Source organism: Bos taurus, chromosome 5 (assembly GCF_002263795.3).
Source record: "Bos taurus isolate L1 Dominette 01449 registration number 42190680 breed Hereford chromosome 5, ARS-UCD2.0, whole genome shotgun sequence".
NCBI lineage: Eukaryota > Metazoa > Chordata > Mammalia > Artiodactyla > Bovidae > Bos > Bos taurus.
Window position 1 is genome coordinate 104,303,138 of NC_037332.1, and position 15,793 is coordinate 104,318,930.

Below are 15,793 nucleotides of genomic sequence, written 5' to 3' on the forward strand. Positions count from 1 at the left end.
GATCCTGATCTGGGCAGATCCCATATGCCGCGCAGCAACCAAGGCCGTGGGCCATAACTATTGAGCCTGTGCTCTAGAGCCCGGGAGCCGCAGCTACTGAAGCCCGCATACCCCAGAGCCTGTGCTCCACCACGGGAGACGTCACCGCAATGAGACCCACGCGCGGCAACTAGACAGTGGCCCCCGCTCGCCACGACTAGAGAAAGCCCACGCAGCAGCAAGACCTAGCATGGAATAAATAATAATAAAAGCCTAAATAAGTAAATAAAAAATTGAAAAATTTTGGCTGGGGATGGGAGTGGATCCACCCGTAAATCTTACGTTCTGTCTCCTATCTCCTTGCCAATCAGGCCCAAGTTGTAGTTTCTGTGTCTCTTGAGGGCGGGAGGGTTAGTTGCCTAGTGGATGTTGAAGTGCCTCACTCCAGTCCCTGCCCGAATGTGGTTCTGTCTCTGCAGCCTGGGGACGTCTGGACCTTGCTGGATCAGTGCCACACGGTGACTTGCCTGCCAGATGGCCAGACCTTGCTGAAGAGTCACCGGGTCAACTGCGATCAGGGGCCACAGCCATCATGCCCCGACGGCCAGACCCCGCTCAGGATGGAGGAAGCCTGTGGCTGCCGCTGGGCCTGTCCCTGTGAGTCCTTTGCTTCCTCAGCCTGGGCAGTGTTCAGGGTCTGGTGCCTTTTGCTTGTCTGTGCCAAGAGGTAGACCAGAAGGCCATCTCCTGCCCCTACCACCCATGTTCCCTCACTCTCCTGTCCTTGGGACGTGTTTCTATCCCATTCCAGGGCTCCCCATCTCCTTCCTGTGCCTTTTGGAGGGCACATCCCCAGATAATGCATAACCAGAGGGAGGAATTGGTTTTCTGAGGTCAGTACTCAGCCTCTTGCTCAGTCGCTCAGTCGTGTCTGACTCTTTGTGATCCCGTGGACCGTAGCCCTCCAGGCTCCTCTGTCCATGGGATTCTCCAGGCAAGGATACTGGTTAGATGCCTGCTCCTGGGTAATAAATAAGACTTTGAACTTGAGTTAGAGCTGAAAAGCCTCCCTGATCCCAGCATGGACCGCCTGCCTTTGGGGATCGTGGGGCTGGAAGTGGATTCTCAAGTTCTTACACGATTGGTGCTTCCATGGGAGGGCCCTGTGTTCTGGCCTGACAGGTGTTTAAGGCAGCTGCTCTTTCTTGCCAGCTCTCCCGAGTTTTCCTTTGATATCAGTTGTGTATTCTATATTCTTTGCCTGCCCACTGCTTCATCCTGCCATCCTTCTGGTTTGCTTTGTTTTGTTATTTTCATTCACTTGTTTTTGCATTCAACCCCTCACACAGGCTCTCTCTTTGTCTCTCTTTAGGTGTCCTCCTTACCATATAGAAGTTTGAGCACTTTTAAAGCAACCCTGGGCCTTCATTCCTTTGTAGACCGTATACAAAATACACACAAAGTAGTTTCAGATTTGCTACCAAGGAAGTTCCCTAGCGGTTGAGTGGTTAAGATGCCATGCTTCTAATGCAGGGGATGTGGGTTTGATCCCTGGTTGGGGATCAAAATCCCACATGCCACGCAGCCAAAAAAAACCCCACAAAAACAGAACTGCTAACCAATATCTTTATGAAAACCAAATATACTAACTAGAGTATACATTCGTGCAGGGCTTTCCGGGTAGCTCAGCTGGTAAAGGATCTGCCTGCAATGCAGGAGACCCCAGTTCGATTCCTGGGTTGGAAAGATCCCCTGGAGAAGGGATAGGCTACACCCTCCAGTATGCTTGGGCTTCCTTGGTGGCTTAGCTGGTAAAGAATCCGCCTGCAATGTAGGAGACCTTGGTTCGATCCCTGGGTTGGGAAAATCCCCTGGAGAAGGGAAAGGATACCCAATCCAGTATTCAGGCCTGGAGAATTCCATAGTCCATGAGGTCGCAAAGAGTCAGACATGACTGAGCGACTTTCACTTTGGGTACAGAGTAAATTTTTCACCAAAGTTATTTAGGTTAGTTTCCCCCTTCCCTGCTGTGTACTCACATTATTCATTACCATTCATTTGATTTTGTACCTGTTTGTGTTCCGTCTTGAATTTTCCTCTCCGCCATCCTAGCTGATTCCATCTGTTTGCCTTCTGTGTGTGAGGCATTCACGTGGTTCTCAGTGTCAGAAGTCTATAGAAAGATATGCCCAGAAGTTGCCCTGTTGGTTCAAAGAGAGCAGAGCAGATAGGAGAGGATCACAGAAGTTAAGTCATTTAGGTGGCAAAGCCACTCCCACTAACCTGCCAGCTTAACACCATTTCACTGAACCAGCTTGTTCCAGGTGGGCAAAGCCACTCCCACTAACCTGCCAGCTTAATGCCATTTCTTTATCTTGGGACTTACTACGTTCTTGTGGCAGCTGGGGCTGGACTGCTTAAGACTTGGCCACAGGGACTGCCCTGGTGGTCCAGTGGCTTAGGCTTCACATTCCCAATGCAGGGGCCCTGGGTTCGATTCCTGATTGGAGAACTAGATCCCACATGCTGCAACTGAAAGATTCTACATGTGGCAACTAAGACCAGATAGATATTTTCTTTAAAAAAAAAAAGACTTCATGGTACCCCCGCTGGAGTGTCTGGGAACACTTACAGCGTGGATGTCAGTGGGGTGGTAGCATTCAGGACTGTTGCTTGGACGTGATCGGCTGCCCAGAACGTGGGGAACTTTGAGTAGAAGAGCATCTGGGAGCCGATCAGCCCTGACCAATGGTGTATCATTTGCCAGGGTCTGTGCTGCCTTGGTATATGGGTCGTTCTTGCTATGGAGGTCTCCTGGGCCTGGCGGAGAGCAAGGGTGGTGTTAGTGAGTCCTTGCTAACCCCCTGGATCTGCCTCTCAGTTCTTGGTTTCCATTTCTTCACCACCATAGACGTGGTCATGGTTTGTCTGGAAGGCTCGTTTCCAACTTTACTGAAGTCCGAGATTAGTTTTCAGATCATGTATGACTCTGGACCATCAGTTCAGTTAAGTCACTCAGTCATGTCCGACTCTTTGCAACCCATGGACTGTAGCATGCCAGGCTTCCCTGTCCATCACCAACTCCCAGAACTTGCTCAAACTCACATCCATCAAGTTGGTGAGGCCATCCAACCAGCTCGTCATCTGTCGCCCCCCTCTCCTCCTGCCTTCAATCTTTCCCAGGATCAGGGTCTTTTCCAGTGAGTCAGTTCTTCGAATCAGGTGGCCAAAGTGTTGGAGCTTCAGCTTCAGCATCAGTCCTTTCAATGAATATTCAGGACTGATTTCCTTTACTCATGGACTGTGGTCCATTGGGGGGATTTTTATGGAATCATCTGACATAGTTGCAAGATGATTAGTCTTCCCAAGTGGTGTTTTAATAGAAACCCTGAGAGTTTGCTAATGGTGTGGATGGACAAGTGGTAGACGAGATCGTGTCGAGACCCCACCATTTGTTTTGGCTTTAGGAATATTTCTCTTTCAGGGTCTCTTAAGGGATCATGTCAACATGGCCATGTGTACCATTAGTCACTTGGTAGCTGAAAAGACACGTGTGCCTTTAGGGGAACTTCCTTTCCAGTGAGGTCATGAGCTCATGGTTTGCTTAGCTTGTTGTGGTTTAAACGTGTCCTAACACCCCTGGAACCTCAGTTTGTTTCCTGGGCCAAGACATGCTTATGGGGGAGAGCATTAACTTTGCACGTTTACATTTTTTGGAAGTATGGCTCTATAATTTGCCACATTTTAATGGAATCCTCATCCTTCTAAATCTTTCCTAGGAACATATTTAATGGCCAAGTGTTACCTAAGGTGCTCTACCTCTCAGAATCAGTTTCCTATTCTGTAAAAAGGAAGAAATTTTCCTCTGTGGCTTCAAAAAGCCCACCCAACTCTCAGCTCTGGATATCTGCATGCGGCTGCTTCTTTGCATGGGTGCGAGTCCGCTCAAGTCATACCCATCCTTTGCTTTCTCGCCCAGGTGTGTGCACAGGCAGCTCCACTCGGCACATCGTGACCTTTGATGGACGGAATTTCAAGCTGACCGGCAACTGCTCATATGTTCTGTTTCACAACAAGGAGCAGGACTTGGAGGTGATTCTCCATAATGGATTCTGCAGCGCTGGGGCGAGGCAGGCCTGCATGAAATCTGTGGAGGTGAAGCAGAACGGCCTCTCGGTTGAGCTCCGCAGCAACATGGAGGTAAGAGGTGCTTTCCGTGGTCCTGTGGCAGGGCCCTTGGGGAAGCCACGTGGACCCGGTGGCAGCTGGTTTTAGCTGGTATTCCTGTGCGGAGACTTGACCTTCTGCCTGATTAGCAAGGTGCTATCTCTGTAGAAGGGGCTTATTGCATCTCCTTTTGGTGTGATTTCTTGTTGTTCAGGGCTCAGATTCGGAAGGAAGGGTCCATTTTTTTCCTTTTTTTTTTTAAAGAAATATTTCTTTTTTTTTTTAATTTTATTTTTTAACTTTACAATATTGTATTGGTTTTGCCATATATCAAAATGAATCCGCCACAGGCATACATGCGTTCCCCACCCCGAACCCTGCTCCCTCCTCCCTCCCCATACCATCCCTCTGGGTCGTCCCATTGCACCAGCCCCAAGCATCCGGTATCGTGCATCGAACCTGGACTGGCAGCTCGTTTCATATATGATATTATACATATTTCAATGTCATTCTCCCAAATCATCCCACCCTCTCCCTCTCCCACAGAGTCCAAAAGACCGTTCTATACATCATTGTCTCTTTTGCTGTCTCGTATACAGGGTTTATTGTTACCATCTTTCTAAATTCCATATATATGCATTAGTATACTGTATTGGTGTTTTTCTTTCTGGCTTGCTTCACTCTGTATAATAGGCTCCAGTTTCATCCACCTCATTAGAACTGATTCAAATGTATTCTTTTTAATGGCTGAGTAATACTCCATTGTGTATATGTACCACAGCTTTCTTATCCATTCATCTGCTGATGGAAATATTTCCTTATCTGAGTTCGGCAAACTCTTAGTTGTGGCGTGTGGAATCTTTAGTTGTGGCATGTGGGATTTTAGTTCCCTGACTGGGGATCAAACCTAGGCCCCTGCATTGGGAGCATGGAGTCTTAGCCACTGGACCCCCAGGGAAGTCCCAGAAAGGGTCTGATGTCAGTAGCATTACATCGTCAATGGGGTGCCAGTTTTTTGCACTAGTAGAAGATTGGGGTTGACACCAGGCTGTTTGTCCAGCAGGCATTTTGCGCCCTGTTCCTAGGCTAGGGCCTGCCAACCTTCTGAAGGAAAATATTTAGGGCCTAGATGAAAGCCTTTGAAAATGTTTAGGGCCTAAGAAAAATGTGTGGCTCCAAAACTCAAAAGGGAAACTGCAAAACTCATCAAAATAAATGTTTGATTACCTGTTTACAAGAGGTTGTATCCTTCAGTTCTTTTGGAAATCATAAATATTTCATTACATGAAAGCAACTTAAGGGTTAGACCTTCTCTTGCAAGACTTCTTGAACATGCACAGTGATTGCTGAAAAAAATAATCACAGCTCGTCATATATTAAATGAGTAGCTCATAGCCAAATGTTTAAAATTCAAAAGGATAAAAAGCTTTCCAAATTTTTTACAGCAAAAATTATAGTCATCATGGGAGGTGAGTGTATTTTAACAGGTTTGGTGTGATATGTTGTGGAGCCTCTGTAGATCTGGTGACCAAAATAAAATAAAGATTAAAGTGTTCCTATTAGATGCTTCTGGAGATAGGGCATCAATGAGTTGGCAAATGGCAACTTCCCCAGCCTGTCTTGAGGAGTCAGTCTTCCCTGTCGAGTGCAGATGGACTCAAGGTTTCCTTTAACCCCTGAGCTTTTGGGTTCCAGATGCCTGGCTGGCTGTTCAGCTTTGTAAGAGTCCACTCTCCTGCCAAGGTCTGTAGAGCCCCTTTATCTTAGAAGAGCTGCCGGCCAGTGCCCAAGTTTGTGAATAACAGTGGAGTTGAGTGGGATGAATGTGTAGGGACTGTCATGAACTGTGGAAAGAGACTACAAGTGAAATCCTAGGATCCTTCGTTGCCATGACTACTGATGGGGCTTTTCTCCTTTGGGCAGGTGATGGTGAATGGGAGACTGGTCTCTGTCCCTTACCTGGGTGGGGACATGGAGGTCAGAGTCTATGGTACCATCATGTTCGAGGTCAGATTCATGGGCCACATCCTCTCCTTCACCCCACAAAACAACGAGTTCCAGCTGCAGCTGAGGCCCAAGATCTTTGCCTCAAAGACGTATGGTCTCTGTGGTAAGACTGTTGTCTGCTTCTTCCCTGAGATGTACGCCCTCCTTGGTCTAATCTCAGGGCCCCTGGCTACTGCCATTTCTGGGTCCGGTAGTGGGCTCAGATGCTGGCAGGGGTGGAGAATGACCAAGCCTCCAGCATCGGGAGCTGGCTTTGGGCTCTCAACCATGTCTCTCCTGGTTTCTCTAGGGTTCTGTGATGAGAACGGGGCCAATGACTTCATGCTGAGGGATGGCACGGTCACTGAGGACTGGAAGACACTGGTCCGGGAGTGGACGGTGCAGCAGCCGGGGCAGACATGCCCGCTGGGCCCCGAGGAGCCGTGCCCCATCTCCCAGGGCTCCCGCTGCCAGGTCCTCCTCTCTGAGCTATTTGCTGAGTGCCACAAGGTCCTTGCTCCAGCCACATTTCATGCCATGTGCCAGCAGGACAGTTGCCAGCAGGAGCAAGTGTGTGAAGCCATTGCCTCTTATGCCCACCTCTGCCGGACCAAGGGGGTGTGTGTCGACTGGAGGACTCCTGATTTCTGTGGTGAGTCTTCATTGCTGCTAAGTTGCTTCAGTCATGTCCGACTCTGTGCGACCCCATAGACGGCCTCCTACCAGGCTCCTCTGTCCCTGGAATTCTCCAGGCAAGAACACTGGAGTGGGTTGCCATTTGCTTCTCCAATGCATGAAAGTGAAAAGTGAAAGTGAAGTCGCTCAGTCGTGTCCGACTCTTAGTGACCCCATGGACTGCAGTCTACCAGGCTCCTCCATCCATGGGATTTTCCAGGCAAGAGTACCAGAGTAGGGTGCCATTGCCTTCTCCGGGTGAGTCTCCACAGGCTCCCCCAAATGCTGTGAAGAATGACGAATGAGAAGCCTGCTCAACCTCCCTGAAACCTCATATTTTTAAAATCTGGGCCATGGAGATCAAAATCTCCGCCTTTCCTGTTCCCTAGGATTCCATTCAGGGTCAAGTAAGATGGTGGACATACAGGTAATTTGAACACAGGATTTCTATGTAACGAGTTTCTAGGTAAATGAAAGCATGGTCCTTTCTATCAGTATTTCTGCAGTTCCTGCACATGTGACTTTATCAGACACATTGGATGGCATCACCAACTCAATGGACATGAGTTTCAGCAAACTCCGGGAGAGAGTGAAGGACAGGGAAGCCTGGCATGTTGCAGTCCATGGGATCACAAAGAGTCGGACACAATTTAGCGACTGAACAACAATAAGACACATCAAGGCCCCAGCAAAGTACAGAATAAGCAGTCACCTTGAACTTGGACTGGCACCAGGGTGTAGCAAAGGCTCCCAGAGCAAGCCACGCCTGAGCAGGATTTAGAAGTGTGAGTGGAATTGTACCATTCGAATACCAAGAAGCTTCTTCATTAGAGATACCATAGGCTTGCTAGTGTAGACACCTCCCTGCCGAGGACCTGCCCCGGCTGATCCAGGGTATTCGAAGGGGAGACGGAGTCGGCGACTATTTACATATTTATCAAAGATATAAAGAGTAATAGAATGAGGATAGCTCAGTAGGAAAATTCAGTGGAGAAAAGAAGCTGAGTAGCTTGGTTTACACGGGAGACCAATAAAACTTCAAGACAAGAAGTTTGCACCACTTACGTAGGCCGCAGGTGTCCTTCCGTTCTCCCGAAGGAGAGGAGACACGGAGGCCTCCCCAGTCGGATCTTAGAAGCCCAGGCATAATTAGTAAGCATCCGCGCTCCAGATGGAGACTCAGCTGGAAGTTAAAGGGAAGAATGACATGGGAAGACCAAGCGTTGGTGAGCAAGGCCTGTAGCTTTATTTTTAACAGGGGTTTATATACTCCAAGTTACACATAGAGGATAATAGGGGATGCAAAGTCAGCAGTCTTTGACCCTTATCAAAAACCAGGGTTTCTTTCCTGCAAATTTATCGTATACAAATGGTTTAGGTAATTTACATCATCTTCTGGCCAGAAGGCCTATTAACATTTTATGACTCTTGACAAGGACTTATCAACAAAGACTTATTTTCTCTAAGAGTAATTATTTTAAGGTTTGGCGCCATCTTCTGAAGATAAAATTGCATTCCTATAGGGTGGATGTGTAATGGGTTTACAACAAAGGAAAGAATTTATTACCTTAAGGGTCTAAAGTTACTAACACCAAGGCCACTACTTATTTTTTCTACATACCAACTATAATTAATACATATTCAAGGATACAATTCAGGGGATGTGAAAACTTGGCAACAAGCATTGGCTCATCAATGAAATCCTTTACTAGTTTATTCTGATAGTTTCTAACTCTCTGAGAGGCTCTAAGCTATTTGAATATCTTAAGCTTCCCGTGCCTCTCGAGGCTGGGAGACTGTAAACAATAGCTGTAGGAGTCCGGGTAAACTTGTCAGGCGAGTTAGAGAGCCATCTGAGGGGTTTGGATTTAAACACTCCTAATTGCCCAGGAACTTTATTAATCGGAGCTGTAGGTTAACTCTTTTGACAGAGAGAGTGAGATGGTGGTAAGGGACAGCCCCCAGTAAAGTCAGAGGTGAGAGCACAAAGCAATAAAGTAGGCAGACTCTGGTTTTTTGGGGGGTAGATGCTCGAGAATATCCGGGGGGACTCCTGAGGCTCGGTCCTGCCTTTGCGTATGCTGAGCCTCCTTCCTCATGACCTTCGTCACGAGTGGAATGCCTCCCCGGCTCCCGGCACCTCCCCACGGTCAGCTTCCTTACCTGGACTTGGCACATGTTTATTATTTTTTTTTTGAGGGAAATGAATGTGTGCAAGCATCTCGGAGTCTCCGAGTTTATGATTATTATGCTGTCTCAGCTTTAACTGGGGCTGGAGGACTTGGGCATCCTAGCCCCAGCTCATCTGGGTGATCAGCTATTTCCTTAGTCTTTCTGGACCTCAGCTTCTGCATCTTGAAATGATAGTTGGACTAGATGACTAGATAACTTGACATGGTTTGGTGTCATTTGTGTGTTGGGCGGGGGGGGGGGGGGGGCTGGCGCTGAAGAGCTCCTACACCAAGTCCTCTGTGTCTTAGCACAGAAGGAATTCACCGAGAGGCACAGTGATAGATAGATAAGAAGTGATTTATTAGAACAGGACACATGTGAGGTTTTACAAGCAAGTGGGCAAGGGGGTGCCCCACCCCCAAGAACTTACTGGGCTCCAGTTTTATAATCAAAGGAGAAGAGGGGAGGTGGTGGGTGGGGGGAAGACCTTCCCTGTCTTCTTGAGTAGATGTCATGCTTCTATCATCAGCTCCCCCTCCAGGTTGAGCAGGGTTTACTTGTCCCTACCTGGTCAAGCTGGGTCCACAGATTGTTTTTTATGTGTGCAGAGAGCATGTCCTAGGGATCATAAACTTACTGAGCTCACTGGGCAGGATGTGGGGCTCATGCCACCACTGTTTTATTATTTGGGGACATGTCTCATGTTTCTGTCTCATGGTTTTGTTGCTAAGCAAGCCTGCTTGGTTTTGTGGTTAAGCAAACCTGCTTTCTGAGTCACCATTAACTTACAGCGGTCTCTGATATTTTCCCCACTTACAGTCCTCTAGTGGGATTAACTGTTTCATCACCTACTTTGTTCCTTTACACTGTCCCTTTCAAACCCCTAGGTGTGTTGGGGCTCTGGTTTTATGAGTCCCTCTGGCTGTTACTGCCTCCTTTCAACCTGCCTGCCGATCAAGGGAAAAATGTTACTTTCTGAGTTACTGATTGCACCTTCTCTATTTATTAATTGTTGTACCTCCTGGCAATTTGTTGTGCATTTGGGCTTCCCAGTGGTTCTAGTGGTAAAGAGACTGCCTGCCAATGCAGGAGATGCAAGAGATGCGGGTTGGATCCCTGGGTGGGGAAGATCCCCTGGAGGAGAGCATGGCAACCCACTCCAGGATTCTTACCTGGAGAATCCTATGGACAGAGGAGCCTGGCGGGCTACAGTCCACGGGGTCGCAAAGAATCGGACACAACGGAAACAACTTAGCACGCATGCGTGAGGAAAGGCTTTGTTGGTCTAAATCCTTGGAATCTTCTCTACCACATGCCTTGGCACCGTGAAAATGTGAGGAAGGGGTTGGCTAGGACCAGAGTGGGAGAAGTGGGTCACTTGGTAGCTTCTCTCCCAGGACATCCCTCTGTAGCTGTGGGTTCCTTTTTTTTTTAAGTTGAAGAGAATTTTTAAAGTGTTATATATACCCATATTCAAAAAAGAACAACAGAATTTCCTAAGGATCCCAGGTTCACATCATCAGGTGGGGTTAAATTTGGCTGCAAGCGAGGAAGAAGTAAAATTCTCTGTCATACAGCAGACCAGAGGCGGGCGGCTTCAGCTCTTTCCAGATCTCAAAGTGGGTTCTAGTTCTCTGCTCTGTCCTCGCGTGGGTTCGCTTCTTTTCTTGTGCTGTAAGATGGAGCTTTGGCCATCACACCCAGGTTCCAAGCAGCAGGATGAAGGGAAGGAAGGAGAAGGGCCAGAGGCACAGCTGTCTTTCAAAAAAAGATTCCTAGAAGCTGCGTAAGAGTCTACACTTGCTCTAATAGTTCATTGGTCAGAATGTAGTCATGTGACTACACTTAGTTGCAAGGGATGCTGGGAAATGTAGTCTTTTTTCTGGGTGGTCATGTGCCCAGCTTGAAAGTCTTATTTCTATGGAAGATGGAGAGAGTGAAAATTGGTGGAAACTGGCTAGTTTCCATCCCAGCAAACTTGTTGGATGATCCAGCCGCCTTGAATCAGTGGTATCTGCTTCCCTCTGGTTGCTGTGGCCCCTGAGAATCATCTCCTTCTCTCTCTGCAGCTGTGTCCTGCCCGCCCTCCCTGATCTACAACCACTGTGAGAGTGGCTGCCCCCGGCAGTGTGAGGGCAACTCGAGCTCCTGCGGGGACCATCCCTTGGAAGGCTGCTTCTGCCCTCCGCACCAAGTGATGCTGGAAGGCAGCTGTGTCCCTGAGGAGGCCTGTACCCAGTGCGTCGGTGACGATGGCATCCGGCACCAGGTAGGAGCCCCCCCTCCCCAAGGGGGCTGCTTCTCACTGGCTCAGTGGTGGAAGCATTGACCCGTGATTGGCCCCTTCCAACCTTGGCAGCAGGGCTCGGCTATTCCAGGCATCCCTGAGGGATAGGGAAGCAGCATGGCATAAAGACTTGGAGTCGGACGCACCTTGGTTCAAATTCCAGTCTATTGTGGGTTAGCTGTGTGGTTAAACACCAGAGTGTAACAACCCATTATTACTACTAGTACTATTTTTTAAAAAACATTTTTTGATGTCTTTATTCAATTTGTTGCATTACTGTTTCTGTTTTTTGGTCACAAGACGTGTGGGGGTCTTAGTTTCTTGACAGGAGTCAAACCTGCACTCCTTGCGTTGGAAGGCAAAGTTCTTACCATTGGACCACCAGGGAAGTTCCCATTAGCAGTATTTTTTATGATTATATTCACATAAGTAGAATGCAGGGAAAAGAATGGCATGGGAAAAGAATACTTTATATAGTGATGTCTACCATTATTAGGGGGTTCCCTGATGGCTCAGACAGTAAAGAATCTGCCTCCACTGCAGGACACCCAGGTTCAATCCCTGGGTTGGTAAGATCCCCCGGAGAAGGGAATGGCTCTCCACTCCAGTATTCTTGCCTGGAGAATTCCATGGTCAGAGGAGCCTGGTGGGCTACAGTCCATGGGGTCACAAAGAGTTGGACACGCTGAGTGACTTAACACTTTTTCACTTTTCACCATTTTTAAGATATATTAGGTGCCTTGCATTGTACTAAGCACTCTGTATTTATGTTTGAACATTCCAAGATGTGTTTTGCAGGCAGGGTATTGACAGTCATTGTCAGTAAGAGGGGATGAAAATACACTAGCTAAGCAAGTTAGACAGTTTCTTTATTGCTGGATTCTTTAGAGCTTTTGATGTGCTGATGTCCATTGCCAGGTTTTGCTTCTCAGACTTATTAGACCATGGAATTGTACTGGGTTAGCCAAAAAGTTCGTTCCTGTTCTTCCATAAGGTGTTATGAAAAAACCCTAATGAACTTTCTGGCTAATCCAATGTGTGTGGTGGAGTGTGTGTGTGTGTATAGTATCTCCTTGGACTACAGAGAGAGTGTGTGTGTGTGTGTGTTTGTGTATAGCATCCCCTTGGACTAGGGTCCCACAGAAGACACTTCGCTATCTTACATCATCTTATAAATACTCACGAAACCTCTTTGAGAAAATGAAAGAACTTGAGTGAACTTGGTCCCCTGCCCACGGATGCAGTTTGTAGGTGATGGGTTGGGAGCTGGAGTCAATATCTGAAGCTCTGCCTGACTCCCTAGAGCTTGCTCTTTCTGATATATGAAGTTACCCTTCGGCTAGGTCTCCTTTAAGCTGAGTTGCTTGGAAGTCATTGAGTCATCAAGTCATCAATTCCTTTAGCCCTTTAGGAGTCATTATTTTGAAAGGTGATTTATTTACCAAACTCTATTTATTTACCAACACCTTGGCCTCGGATTGGGGGCAGGAGGAGAAGGGGACGACAGAGGATGAGATGGCTGGATGGCATCACTGACTCAATGGACAAGAGTTTGGGTGAACTCCGGGAGTTGGTGATGGACAGGGAGGCCTGGTGTGCTGCACTTCATGGGGTCGCAAAGAGTCGGACACGACTGAGCAACTGAACTGAACTGAACTGGCCTCAGATGGCAGTCACTTCTCTCCAGAGTTGCTCACGTGTATATTGTAGTCCCTGGGGCAGTGTGTGTCTGTGGGCCTGGGTATGGTCCTGCCCTTCATTCTGGCAGTGATACCACAGAGAGTGCTAGAGGGGAGCTTGTTTGGCTTCTAGAGAAGGAGGATGTGTTCTATCACCGTGGGCCACACTCAAGGCCTAACATCTCTATCATCACCGGGGAAGACCTTCATCACTAAGGGAACCTGGTTGATGATTTAACTGTATTTAGTCACAGCAGCAGCAGCAGCAGCAGCAGCAGGAGAATGTATGTGAAGCTAGCTAACCAACTGGAGAATGACGAGAATAGTATATCCATGACTACATGCTTCTGTCCCTGACATTGTAAGCCAGGATATGGACTGTTTCACTTGGTTCTCCCCCCAGACTCCATAGGGTAATTATTACACATCTCATTGAATGGATGACGGAACTGTGGCTCAGATGGAAAGCGGTGATTTAAAAAGACCCTGTTCACTACACCAGGTCAACCCTTAGTGTCCTACGTTTGCCACCGATCTCACTGGAACTGTGAGCTACACTCTGAGCTGACCGGGTGTCCATGTAAGCGTGTGTCCATTAGGCTAGTACTTGGATGGTTCCAGTGGCTCTGTTTTGTTGTTGGGTTTTATCCTAGTTGAACCCGTTTTGTTTTCACAGTGTAGTCGATAAACCAAGAGGGAAGCCCAGCCACTCTCTACTGCCATATTCCAACTTGCTAAATTAAGTGACTGTCTGTACCATAAGTGAAAGTGTTCCTTGCTCAGTCATGTCTGACTCTTTGTGATCCCATGGATGGTAGCCACCAGGCTCCTCTGTCCATGGAGTTCTCCAGGCAATACTGGAGTGGGTTGTCATTCTCTTCTCCAGGGGATCCTCCCGGATATTCCCCCAAAGAGTTGACAAAACCTGACTTGCACGGTCCTAGGCTCCTACTGGGCACAGATGACATGTACCACTGCCCTGGTGGCTCAGACGGTAAAGCATCTACCCGAAATGTGGGAGACCTGGGTTCAATCCCTGGGTCAGGAAGATCCCCTGGAGAAGGAAATGGCAACCCACTCCAGTACTCTTGCCTGGAAAATCCCATAGATGGAAGAGCCTGGTGGGCTACAGTCCATGGGGTTTCAAAGAGTCGGACACGACTGAGCAACTTCACTTTGTTGTTGGTGGCAGGTATTCTCAGAGGGAGGCAGAAATGGTCTCTACTTCCTTCCTTGGCATCCTGGGATTGGAAGGAATGTCAAGTTTGTTTTTCTGGTTCCATGAGTCAGATGTCTGTAGGATCCTGAAAGCAGGAGGCTTTTGAATTTTATCTTGGGGTCCTCAGCTCCTTCCCAACTCCTTCTCTCTGACCCCATTTCCCCTTTTCACTGCTCCCAACCTTTCAGTCCAACACACTGGAATATGTATCCAAGTCATATGAAGCCGGCGTTCAAACAGTGTGGTACTTTGATGTAGAAACGGTCTTAAAAATATATTTTAAAACCAAGCAACATAAAATCAGTTAATAAAACACTATGAAGGGAACACAGCCAGTGTTAGTTATTTCGGAAAATATAGTTTAAACGGATAAAAAAAATTATCCAGCCACCTGCAATGTCATTACTCTCATAGCAGAGAAAGAATAAAAATCTAATATGAAGAACATTCCCATTAAATGAATTTTCTTTAAACTGAAAACTAAAGCCTCGAAAACTTTTCTTTGGGGAAATAATTCAGGGTAGAAATCCCTCGTGCTAATGTCAGAAGGGCAAAATATTTACCAGTTTCCATAGCTCTTGTTTATGTTACAAATGCACTCTGCCTTTATAGCGGGCTCCGGAGGAATCCCGTGGACAGAGGAGCCTGGAGAGCTATCGTCCATGGAGTCGCAAAGAGTCGGACATGACTAAGCACAGACACACACACACACACACACACACACACACACACACACACACACACACTGGAGGAATCCAGAGCCCCCGTGCATGGGTTGTCCTCCTGTCAGTTTTGCGGTTCCCCCCACCCCACTGTGCTGGGCAAGCACTGCTCTGGCCCCTCTAGGACTGCCTCCATCACCTTGTCAGTCCACCCTGAGCCCGGTTCCCTCCCTGATCTCTGATGTCAGTTTATTCGCATCTTCCTCAAATCCTGGCTGGGGTGGACGGTGCTTGTGACTTGCTGAGTCCCTGGGTTCTGAAGACTTCCATTTCCCCTTGCTGTACTCTCTGCAGGCTGTCCTTCTGTAATCTTTATTTAATCTTTAACGCCAGCCATCTGGCTTACCTGTTCTGTCCAGGTAACAGTACTGTACCAGCTCTGGAACCTGGGGACTGAGACAGGGCTGCCGTGTTAGGAGCCATCAGGAGTCGGCTTGTCCTGATGCAGGAGTGCCCTCTGCCGGTCAGTTGGCTGCATAACCCTCCAGGTGTGTGGCCTCAGGGCCTTTCGAAGCTCAGCCTTGGAGGCCTAAACGGGCTTTTTCAGGAGCCAGAGATTCTCTGGCCTGAAGAGCTTCCCAGGACAGTGGAAATCCCTGGAAAAGGAGGTTAACACCTGATTTTGGTCATCTATTGTGATCTTTCCCAGGAGAGTTGGAAAGTTGTATTACTCATTCTTGAATTTAAGATGTCTGGAGTTCATTTTTAAAAAGAGAGAAAAAACTAATAAATAAATATATATCTCCCTTCTTTTATTTTTAATTAATTTTTATTGGAGTATAGTTGCTTCTTTTGTGGGCTTCCCTGGTGGCTCAAACGGTAGAGAATCCACCTGGATGGTGGGAGACCTGGGTTCAATCCCTGGGATGGGAAGATCTCTTGGAGGAGGACATGGCAAGCCTCTCCA

At 47.8% G+C, this 15,793-nt stretch overlaps 1 protein-coding gene across 2 annotated transcripts in view; it reads left to right on the top strand.

Moving 5' to 3' along the window:
* VWF (von Willebrand factor) overlaps positions 1-15,793 on the top strand; it is a 124,547-nt gene that overhangs the window by 82,001 nt on the left and 26,753 nt on the right. For both annotated transcript variants that reach the window (XM_024991341.2, NM_001205308.2), the window contains 5 exons: positions 459-636; positions 3,959-4,179; positions 6,070-6,256; positions 6,443-6,784; positions 11,049-11,248. In XM_024991341.2, the coding sequence (XP_024847109.1) occupies positions 459-636; positions 3,959-4,179; positions 6,070-6,256; positions 6,443-6,784; positions 11,049-11,248 (1,128 nt within the window). The remainder of the gene's footprint in view (positions 1-458; positions 637-3,958; positions 4,180-6,069; positions 6,257-6,442; positions 6,785-11,048; positions 11,249-15,793) is intronic.